This window comes from Camponotus floridanus, unplaced genomic scaffold (assembly GCF_003227725.1).
Source record: "Camponotus floridanus strain SB8 unplaced genomic scaffold, Cflo_v7.5 scaffold23, whole genome shotgun sequence".
In the NCBI taxonomy this organism is placed as follows: domain Eukaryota; kingdom Metazoa; phylum Arthropoda; class Insecta; order Hymenoptera; family Formicidae; genus Camponotus; species Camponotus floridanus.
Genome location: NW_020229359.1, coordinates 613,931 through 626,704, shown reverse-complemented (window position 1 = coordinate 626,704; position 12,774 = coordinate 613,931). Strand labels below are relative to the sequence as shown.

At 34.9% G+C, this 12,774-nt stretch overlaps 1 protein-coding gene across 1 annotated transcript in view; it reads left to right on the top strand.

The window, feature by feature from the left end:
* The first annotated feature begins 9,081 nt into the window (after positions 1–9,081).
* The window catches only part of LOC105258246 (nephrin), a 343,203-nt gene continuing 339,510 nt past the window's right edge, over positions 9,082–12,774 (top strand). Inside the window, exon 1 of the mRNA XM_025408809.1 lies at positions 9,082–11,119. Coding sequence (XP_025264594.1) covers positions 11,032–11,119 — 88 coding nt within the window. The 5' untranslated portion in view covers positions 9,082–11,031. The remainder of the gene's footprint in view (positions 11,120–12,774) is intronic.

Here is a 12,774-nt window from a genome sequence, read left to right as displayed (position 1 = left end):
CGCTTTAATGAACAGCGTGGAAAATAAATCTTTATATTTTCAAGTCCGAAGCTATCTCCATTATTTTTCATTTCTGTAACCAAAAAGTGTAATATTTCCTGGAATCATAATACCTTCTCATTTATTTCTCTTACATCGCTTTTATCAATTTATATTTCACGGCTATACTTTAATTAGTATAATGTATTCATTGTGTATTAAATTTAAATATATATATTTTTCTCTCTCTATAGATAAACCTGCCGCATCCCGATACACACATACATTATTGCAATGTTATCAACCGTAACTATATTCGCAGGTATGTGTGCATGTATAATAATCACAGTCCAATGGTGGGAGTCGCGCGAGAAATTTGCACATATGAATATTAAAAATTGTCGAAAAATGAAAAAAATAACTTGCAAATGAAGTTATAACTCGACAAAGAATGATTCTGAAATCCTTGTATATACACAATCCTTCTCATCTCGCCAAAAAGAATGATTGAGGAAGGCTTCTCTGCGCTTCTCTCATCAAACGGTCTAAAATATTTTATAGGGAAAAATATTTATATGAGATATGATTTGAAAGAAAATTGTGCAATATAAAGAAGTTTCACACAGAAATAGGAGTGTATGGTGTATGCGTGCATGAAACACGTACTTTGTCAAAAGGCAGATATATTTGTATGTTCTAAAATAATTTTGTTGCGAGAATATTAAAAAAAATATGTTGCAAATTTCTGTTTCTTAACAAACTTAGTCATAAATATATGTAAAAATATATTAAGAGGCAATTACGCGACACGAGCGCAATAAATCCAACCGTGGACGTTTCTCTTATGGTTTATCGCGTGTGTCATATCGCTTTTCACAGACATAATTTATAACGTTCGATAACGTACGAGATCGATACTATCGTTGCATTTCAATTGGCGGGAATATGAGTAATAATTGCAAGTACGCACAGGCCACTGTAATCCTTTAATTACAATATTTTTACAAGATCCATGAGATTAATTTATTTTTATGACATTCTGAGTGACACATTGCTGATGAATATATTATATATATGCGATTATTTTAAATATATATATATATATATATAACACTGAAATATTACAAAATATTAAAAATACAAAAATATACTTTAAAATTGATATTTTACATGATAATATTTTTAATAACAATTACATTATTATTATCATTATTAATCCTTAAAGATCATATATGATTTATTTTGATTCTATTGATATTTTAATAATAGAATATCCTGAATATCTTAATCGATAAAAAAATTTATTTAACTTTTGTTATATATGCTCATTTTCTATAGATATCAAGACTACAAATATCAAATATAAGTTTTTGTATAGGTTTTTTTTAAACATTTTTAAATAATTAAAATTGCGACAAGACATTGTGACTTACATGTGATCAGAGAGCGCAGCAAAAAACTGTGTGAGACTATACAAGCGTTAATATACTAATTATATACATATATTAATAATTTGTATACACATGCTTTATAATTTATACATATTAATAATATCATATTAATAAGCATACCAATAAGATATTAATTTATTATTATAATTAATTAATAATATTATATACATGTATAAATAATTAATGTATTATTAATTATATTAAACATATTATGAAAATTAATTTTCATGCAAATTTCTTGCATGATAAAAATGTAAAGTAAAAATATTACATATATTATTATTTAGTAAATAAATTTAATTAATAGCTGCGGAGAAAATAGAAAATTCATTTCAATTTAAGCACGCAACTTCTGTATGAAACAAATAGAAAATTGCTAAAAATGTTAATTATTTTAATTAACATTTTTAGCAATTTTCTATTTGTTTCATACAGAAGTTACGTGCTTAAATTGAAATGAAAAATTTTCTTGTGAACATGTAACTATACTGTGATAATCTATATAATGTTTTGTCTACTCATATATAGATTTGATCTTAGATTTTCGCTTACTCACAGTGGTTCATTAATCTTTACTGCTTTTGAGGAAAATCAAGATATTTCACTGCATAAACTACTATGTAAAATTCATTATGTGATGAAATATTGGCAAGATGTTTAAGCATATATCAGCTAAATCTGTACGAATCGTATCTCGTGAAAAAAATATCTTTTAAAGTTGTTGTCGATGTATAGTTGCTAATATCTTATGTTCGGCAAATTATTAATAACTCAATCAACTCGTAACGATTGCTTCGTATCTTTTTCTTTTTAGAGTTTCCGATTTTGTTAAAATTCACAAGAATCATTCAATCGAGAATCACTTTGATATGCATTATTATAGACAATTAAAGATCGTCTAAAGGTCGTCTATATTAAGATACACGATAGTAAATAGTGCAGACAACAATATTTGATAGCAGAACATAGCTTAACTGTAATTGCATATATCTCGGAACGTTACATTTGTATCGCATAACGTAATCGATAGCGGATGAAATCAATATCCAAGTATCAAGTAAATATCATCGGATATAAATTCATTTCTCAAATATACCGATTGAAATATTAAATTCATTGATGATAATTAAGTGCCGTTATATTAAACACAATATTACATATTAATAAATAATTGATATTGTATTAATACACGTCTGTACTCTTGATTAATGATATTTCATGATACAATTATTCCGAAACGAATCGATAAAGTTAATTTGAAATTGATTCTTTCAAATCGTTTTCAGCGGTTGATTATTTTTAATTTTCAGATGCTATTACAAACATTTGATTCAAATATGCGCCGTTTCTTCTCTTTTTAATTTGCATTCGTTTTGACGCGACAAATGCTGCAATCGACGAATCGTGGAAAAAATTCATCTTTTTTTTATTTAGAAAAATTGACTCGATACCTAGATTCGGCTATAAAGATTAAAGCAGCTTTATTGTTAGTATAATGTCATTTCTATCTCGCGCTGCGCTTTGCATCAGTTTTATAGCGCGTCCGCATATTCCGTCAATTTATCTCGCCTCGTTTCCGTCAAATACGCAACAAATAAGCAGTATTCAAGGGAGATTTCTGCTGGATTGTGAGGTATCGGACGATCGTTGACGCCGACATGCCGATTATTACGCAGTTAACCCGCGCCGATCGTAATCCCACGCTTTTAACTTCTGTCGCGTATCTGTCTCGTAATGGGACGTCCAATCATCGAAACTGTCGAGCGATCGTTAGAACAGTGTTAGAAAGGTACGCAATAACGTTCGGCTGTTTCGTTTAACGATATTCGATCCGCGGTTTTAGTACGCGTAGCATGATCCGTGACTTTTATTTCGCGTTTCGCGAGCGAAGGGCAGCAAAACCGCTCCGGGACGCTTTTTCTTTTTTTTTTTAATTTGCTTGTTAATTGCGCGCGTAAAGTAATCGAGCATTGCCTATACAACCGAATGAATTGTCAGTCGACTGCGTAGTCAGTCGACTATACGCAGGATACGGGGCAATTCATTGTTTTGTTTATGGTGCGCGGTCAGTCGAACAGCGCGCACGGTGCCGTTATTTGTTTACTCGGTATCGAAGATAAATCATATTTTTCGGATTCTTCTATGTATTGTTGCTCATTGTTAAATGTAATATCAAAGGTACGCTAATATTATTTTTTTTCATTTAATTCTAGTCGACGAAAAGTGAAGAGAGAACAAGACGTAATCTCAAACTCTGGAACTGACTCTCGAAAAGGGAAGTGGCAACGACTGGTGAGTAAATTTATATCTCTTTCTCTGTGTCATTATTAATTGCGCTTTTATAAACGTCGCAATTAAATAAAGAGAGGATTTTAAAATTATTTATATAATTTTGAAATGCACACATGAGATAGTCATAATGATGTCTCTCTTTCTCCCTCGATATATCATTAGATCTGAAAGTTAACAAGTTTTCATCTCTTTCGAAATTTTGCAAATATTGCCGTTTTAACAAATTTAAAGTCAATTATTAATATTTGCGTGAGAGGTCTATTGAATTATAATCAAGTTACGTCCGAGTCAGATTTTCTCATAGTCGTATTCTGTACCAATTATATTAAAGTGCGGAAGTAAATACAGACAGATACATAAATTGACTGAATTATTTCCTGTTTGCATATTATTTATTTTAAATATTAATCAATGTACTCTCTCACTGCATGGTGCAATTAATTACAAATAATATATATTTCATCGCATATACAATCGAAAGATATGAACGCGATTTACATCAATCATTTGACGTTTATGTAAAATAGTAAATGAACTATGCGATTTAAATTAATTAGTATATATTAGTATTACAGTGGCACGTTAATCAACATCTAATTTACATTGCATAAATTAATTTTATGACCGAAAGTTAATTTATATACGAATCTCTCATACGGGAATTGTCAAATGCTATATAATATAGAACATATTTATTGATTTCAGTAAAACACTTTAACTGTTCAATATTCAATAATTCCTTAATTGGATCAGGGATAAATTCGTTAATGAACCAGTTTCACTAATGATTTCATTTGTGCGAACAAGTCTATATAATTGAAAAATAAAAGTTTATTAAAAATTAATATTTATTAAATGTATCTAAAGCGTTATTCTATTATTTTTATTCTTATTTTTATTAATGCTTCAATATTGTAGTATTTAGTAGATCAGCATACGTCAATTTTTATTTTATTTTATTATTTTTATTTTTATTATTTGACCATATACGTCGTATTTTATTCAGAATTAAAGCACATTCATACACTCGCACATACATATCATGTTCTATTCAAAGTTAAAGCCGTAGTGCTGCTGATAATGCTAATCTTATTCATTAGTTTAAATCATATAGTTCATTTGGTAAATTTTCAGTGCTTTAGATATGTATATTATAATACTACTGATCCTCTATTAAAATTAAATGTTAGCAAAATTCAATTTAAGTAATATAGAATTAATTTATTTTAGAGAAATCATTTTTTTTAAAGAAAATAATAGAAATGAGATTCTATCTTGATATCATATTTAAAAAAATAAAATCTGTTAGAAATTAGTTTAAGTGTTTATAAAATACTATTAATTTGTGTATTTTGAAATATAGAAAGGAATAATTCTCTAAGAACGATGCATGATTGAATATGCAAACTATATTTATCTGGTATTGTCGTTAATAATTATATTTAGATATATGACAAAATTAAGTACTAATTTATTACTTTCAACAATTAATAAAAAATTGATATTAAAATAAAGGTACTGAATTAATATTATGTTACGGTTTCTATTTTCGAAAAAGATTTATTAACGATTGTAAAAGAGAAAAATTGTAAAAGTAATTAAAATTATTAAAATTAATAATTGCTAATTAATTGTCCAAAAATACTATTTATAATATAATATACTTGTAATATATTTCATTATAATATTCTTAATACATAGAAATTTAATATTTTTGAAATCTATTTACAGTATCTTTAAGCAATTAATTAGCAATTAATTTTCATATCTAGTTTTTTTGTTTACGATTCATTATAAGTACTTTTCGAAAGACAAGCCATTATATGTAACGTAATGTTAAATCAGAATTTTATTTTTTGAATATCAATTTTCTGCAAATTGGTAAGAGAAATAAATAATAAATTAGGAATTAGAAGAAAATAAATTAGCATTCGCTTATGCCATACATTCAAATTTGAGCTTTCGTAGAGGAACTCAAATTGACGGAGATAAAATATATTCGATCGAATCGTTGTCGTTGAATGATGATCGCGAAAGTTCATGAAATCCACAGTTTTTGTTTGAACGAAGTTCGACGTGCGTGTCACGTTCGGATCCTTCGATTGCTGCAGCGTTTAACAAGCTCGCGCGATCTTTAATGACATAACATAATAACAGTGGCACATTGTATCATTTTCCGCGAAATATTATTCTCGTGTCGAGTCATATCGAGTGGTGTACCATGTTTCATGACGAGATGATCGACATGAACACGAGACGATAACCGTTGCAGTGTTCGTGCCTTTCTTGATATCACGACATCCCATGCTCCGCAGTAATTAAATATGATTTATATAAAAATAACGAATATGTATATATATATATATATATATATATATATATATATTATATATATCTTGTGTGTGCAGCAGTAATGAAATAGGATTGTTACTATGTGTGTTTTTGCGGGATTTCAATGCACAAATAAAATTTAGGATGACAGTTAATATGACACGATGAATCTTTTAAAAATACGCAGGTAATTCTCGGTGAGAAAATGTGATTTTTATATATAATTTATATTAGAAGAAATTAAAATTTGCATTTATTTAATGAAGACAACTATTAGTGAAAATGTTTGACGTTTTTCGCTCTGCTGTAGATGTGTGCGCAAAATCAATACTAAAAAACAAATTCAAAGAAAAATTATCATAATTATTTCATTGTATTCTATCACTAATATTTTTTTCAAATACATCCTTTATGGTCTTTAGTTGCGCGGTTTATTTTTACCGGATTGGCAAACTATAAGAGATAAAAATAGGTGTCGATGAAAGAACGTGCAAAAAAACGTGGAAACGAAGGTTGACAGGAGTAAACGAGTTAACGAGCCCCGGATGAAACCGTCATCCGCAAAGTACCTGCCATTTTTCGTCCTCGGAGAAGAGGGATCCCTCTACATATTTACACACTATATCCGCGAACATACACACGCGAGAGTGAGTTCGCGCGATCCCAACGAGAGCGAAGTGAGTCATTCCCTCCTCGGAGAGATAGCTTTCAGAGGACACGCGGGGCATTCCCGCCTTTCAGGAGCTTTCAAGATGACCATGATCCGTGACACCAGTTGGGGAGCATCTGCTTCCTCATCCGCCTCTTTCGCCCCGAGGTCTCTCACCCTATTTCGATCTCTTGTCCCCCCTCGTACTATCATCCTCTTCTCCTCCCTGGTCGCGTCACCGACCTCTAGTCCTCTTAAACCACTATAAACCGTCTTCGACACTGAACCGAAAGCAAGCACTCGTGCACGGACAGGCGAGTACGCGCAAGCATCTTAACCCGACTATCAAGAGCCATCTTTGGAGTTGAGCGGAATGGCCGGGCTTTTCGCACTCTTCTAGATTTAACGCTCGCGCGAAAATTGGCCGCGATCTTATGCGAATCGATTTAAATAATTATTCAACGCCCGGATACGCGTCTTCGAGAGTGCTCTACGTCGACATGGACGATCGGGAACAATATTACAAATCGTAAAGGGTAAATCTTGGGACAGACTTCTCTAGTTTGTTGCTCGTTTATTTATTAATCAATTGTATTATTATAATATTAGGACATATACTTGTGCTGTTTGTCGTCATGTAATATACATCGCCTGCAGTTTAACATATGTTATGTGTTATTGATACTTTTGGTAAATTTAACACAAATATTTGCGTTAAATATTGCAAAGTAAATCTTGAACGTGAAATAAATGCTATATTAACTCGGACAGTTTATTTTTCAAAACGAGACGCATAAAATAATCAATATCTTAGATAAACAAAAATCGAATGTTCAAAATGAATTGGATGTATTGAGTAAATAAAGAAAATAATGTTTCTAATTTTATGGGATATTATAAAACAGTAAAAATATACACATGAAAATTGCACTATTAAAGAAAAAAAATTAAATCAAATTAAATTTCACCAAAGCTGTTAAAATTTCAGCGAAATTGATAAAACTTTGTCGCAATTATTTTATTATTAAATTTTTCTAAATTTACAGAATATAATTATTTTAATGTCAATTTTCTTCAAGTTATTTTTTGCATTGTTTATAGGAGAATTAATTTAAATTCAATATCGGAGTAATTAATTTATTATTATATATCTGAATATTTTGTGAAATATCGCGTGTGCATCGGTACCTTTCGCGTTGCTTTTGACCTTTTGTATCGCATAGTAGTAACATACGTATATCGCGCATTTCGGTGCAGAAGTTTCGAGTAATATGCAAATATTATATACGATGCGGCTAATTATATGAATAGCGTAACAGTTTCAGCAACCTCCCTCCTCTCTTCTTAATTTACGTTGGTCGTTATTTTACAACTATAAATTAAACCATTTATTTTTGCACCGTATCGCTTTACACAATAAATAATCAAGTGCTATTATGTTATTTCTCTCATGTTTTTATTTATTTTTATTTGTAATTGCATATATGTTTATATATTTATACATATATATATATATATATATATATATATATATATGTACGCATATAATATTAACAAATCTTATTGTAATCGGCATGTCTTTGTATATTCATTGATTGATAATGGTACATGTATTCTATTTAGAAATAGAAACAGATATCTCTATTACAGCATCCCCTGGAGGTTTGCCGCGTTATGTAAACAGCCAATTATCAATGCGCACGAATTCACATTAATAGTAATTATTTGTCTATTAAATTTAGCATTCGCTAGAGAACGCATCTCAGAATTGGACGAAAATGTGTACATCGTTCGCTATCGATCCATGTTCGTATCAATAAACAACAAGGTTTATCAGATGCATGATGTATACGGAAACGCGCGCGTGCATCGGACACGCGTTCTCTGCATCTCGTTATTCGCGGGAATAAAATATCCGTTGGCGCGGGGCTTCCGGCGTCGAGCCCCGGTAAACACTTGTCGGGCCACTTTGCGCTCGCACATCGTTGTGTTTCGAGAGGAGAAAAAGGGACGGCACGAGGGCACACGCGTGTGTGCATATATCCAACCGGGCATTACCTTTCACCCCTGTCCAGTCCGGCGACGTGCATTATTCGAGTACGCGCTCCCTTAGATATGGAATCGGACATCCCTTTCTGCCGTGGCAGCGGCGGCGACGGTGGTGGTAGCGGGTGATGGTAGTGGTGGTGGCGATGGTGATGGTGCACGAAACCCCTTTCTCTCTCCGCACCCTCCGCTCTTTCTCCACCACCACCACCACCTCCTCGGGAGGCTTTGCAGGCTGCGCGTCCGTCGCCGCGCCGTTTGCTCGTCTTTTCCGTCAGTGTGCCGTCCGCCGTCGGTCGAGAACCACGTGTTCGTCCCCCCCACCCACCCTCTCCAGTGATGTGTCATGTTGCGTCGCGAGGGGTGGTATCGTGCGTCTCCTGGTGCCGTTACAAACCGAGCGATAACCGGGAGATAAAGGGGTACCGAGCAGCTCCGAAAGTTGCGCTCCGTGAAGGTCATCTTCTTCGGGGATGTCTCGATTAGGACTCTGTCGAATTTAACGCGCGACATCGCACATGTCAGAATCCGCGTCTCCGCGGAACGGACATAGGAAACAAGTAATTCAAGTGGGGAGATAATTAATGCATGCTTCTTTTAGAAAGTTTATCGCAACGAACACGTTTGTGGAGGATCTATCGTTTTTTATCGACGAATAAACGTGTTCATTTCTCTCTCGTTCGCTTGTAATCTTTCGACGTACCTGATTACGAGCGAGGCTCGCCACGAAGGGATGAATGAAAATCATTGGGGGATCCGCCGACTCGGTGATCTTCGTTTCGATCGATCGGAAAAATCTGCGATGGCCGTGTGATCGAGTTCATTCCGTTCCTTCAATATTCCCTCGAATCGATTCCAATTCGCAATCATTGCTGCTCCAACGTGATTGCGAGGCCCTTGCGTCGCCTGGGTTGTTACTTGGACCGATTCCAGGAAAGCTCCAAATCTGTGGTGGCCCGGCGTGATTGAACATCTCCGCTGCCCTTTTGGTTTTTATTATATATTGCGACAGCGCGCCATATCGGACAAAACTTGTGTTCGAAACGGTAAACCAGAATTGTCAAGTTGTAAGCCTCGTCTCTATATCCTTCGATCCTTGTCCGGTTATCAAAAAACATGTCAACGTTTCACTGAATCACCTCTGTAAATTGCTAAACCGATAAGCGTACTATTCGACGCGAAAATCACTCGACGTTCTTCTAATCGCGGTTGGACACGGAGTGATTGTACGTCAGATTGTGTCGATTTTGTAATTAACCGAATGGATAAGAGGCATCAGGAAACCGATTGTTGCGAGGAGACAATCGCGCTTCGCAAATAGTAAACGGGAAAGTAGAATTTAATCGAGGAAAACTGATTGATATCTGACGGACAGTTTAGCATAATAAAAATCTCGAGACCTGGTTTTGACATTCATAATTAAATTTCTATCAACGTATCACTCGTAGAATCTTCTATTGCTCGTCGTTTGTAAAGATCAAACGCCTCAGATCGACAAAAACGTTTTCCAGCCCTTCTCTAGGCTCTTCACTCTTTCAACAACGTAGTCAACTGCCCCTCAAGCCGTGCCATGGTCATTGGGGATTGCAGACACTATGGTGAACATTGCGGGTTATCGGCATTGGTGGCGCTTGGATAGACCGGAAGTGCGGGAGATTTTCCGCCGCCTCGGAGATTACCACTCTCGTTCCGCGCTTTAATAACACACGAAAACGGTGGTAAAAAGGGAGTGAGAGAGGAAGAAAGGACAGAGAAGAGAGAAAGAGAGCGAGAGAGCGAGAAAATGCGCGGTTCTGCGGGCGCTTTAATTAGTGTTTAATTAGAGAGACGAAAAACAGGACGCACCCGGAACTGCGGGCACCGAACACGCTTATTGCCGGTGGACCGGCGGTCGCTCTGGAATCGGATATCCGACGGACGTGACGGGGAATGCATCCGGCGGGTGGTTACTCGAGGCAAATCGAAGAAAAATATCCCTTACATCGCGCCGCATTTGCATATCGTCTCGAAGAAACGCGCGGTGCGAGGCACGTAGGGGTCATCGCTTCTTATGTTTCCAATTTGGAGCAGAAGGGGATGGAGCCGGCCGAGCTGATAACTGTGGCGTGAATCCGCGAGTGATCGGAAACGATGACTTAACGGCTCGGGGACACCTCGACGCGAAAATCTCCGGTAAATCCGATCGTGCTCGACATTTTTCGGAGGGAAAAGTGCACGTATTCCCGCGACGTCGGGCGTAATTTTTTTCGTGACGAGTATTTGCACGACGAATAACGAGGGAACATGTGGAGTGTAGTGTTGTTGTTTCTCGGACTAATGAAGGCTGTCTCGCACGTTGCTGGGAGCGGTACCACTGTCGACGAGAAATCAGGTATGTCACTGTTGTGTGTTGCACGATCTTTATGCGTTCTTTTCAAACGCAGTCACTGCGTTTGAACGAATTGTACATGTACCGACAAGATTATAGTCGCGCGTTATTATTAGCATCGTATCCCCATCGTATTTCTCCCCTCCCTCTTTCCGTATCGGACTTTTTTTTACTTGCTCTCACCTCGTGTAACGAGGCTCGATACCTCCATGGATTTTGCGCGCGCACGACACGACACGAGATATGAAACTATGTATATATTATCGCGACAAATTGTCTCGATTTTATGTGTATCGATCAATTAATATTTTAACTTTCGACGTGTTCGACGGTGCAAAATGAATAACGATTTCGCAAAAAGTCATTTTCGATTTATTCGAGCGTTCTCTTAATGTTCGTTATATATGTGTCACTGATTGAAAATTCAATATTTCGTATATATGTATACGCATGTTTACATACATATATAAAGTATATAATATTTCGGGAGGAGAGAAAAAGTGTATATTCTTTCATATTTTTATATAAAATTTTTATTTTATATATACAAGGCGGAATTTTGTTATTTTATTTTTATATAAAATTTATTTCATTTTATCTCTCTATCTTTCTGCGTATTTCTATAAAGTTTATACAAACCGAGATTACTTTTATCCCGTTTCCTATGTACATTCGTCCTATTCTGCAGAGAATATCAGACAGGACTAAACTTTTATACCGGTACATCGGCAGACTTCAATTTTATTTTCGTCTGTCTCTCATGATAGAAAATGTCGCGACGAGAAACGGAGGCGAAATATATTTTTCCCAGGACCAATCAATGAAAAACAAGTGGACGATCGCTTTCCGGCATCGATGATTCCCATCCCCTTTTTTTCTTTTTTTTTTCTGACCGGAATCGTTAACTCTCCGGCTCGTGAAAATCGGATTCAATCTTCGCTTTGTTTTATGAAGAAATTAATTTATATATCTGTTTATATATATCCACCATATTTATTTATATATCTGTTATATGTCTGTTATATATCTACTATATATACGTTTATCGATGTTACCGTAAAATTGTCCGTATGATGAGGGCAATAACGATAAATGATTACTTTGAAATCTGGACAGTGTGAAAACATTTATGATCGCAAACAGTCTTTTATATTAATATTTGCTTTTAACAGTTCACGCAATTCCAGGTTTTAATAGTTCTAAAATGATCAAAGTTGATTCCTATTTTGCTCGAGGGAATTGATTCACCGTGTAACTAGGAAATCATAAAGTAACATTGCACAACAGTGCATAACATCTATGAAACTATGTAAAACTGTACGTCGGAAACGCAGTAGAGAGAATTTATGATTCCGCGCGATCCGCACGGCAGACATTTCCGCAAATCCATAGTGAATGATTACGTGCGGAATAAGAAGTTACCGGGAGATACATCCGCGTTTATCTTTGTCGGTCGGATGGTACGACGGGATATCACTTTGTTGATACAGAATATTGCGGAAACGTATCAAGGACTTACGTCGGTTAAATTCGTTGCGCCATTTCTTTTGTACGTCTCCTCTCGTTTCGTTGAGCGTCCAATTATTTTTATGAAACCTTTAGGCAGTTGCGCTTGTGTTTGGACGACATAAGTAACGTCGCGGAAACCTCTGACCTTA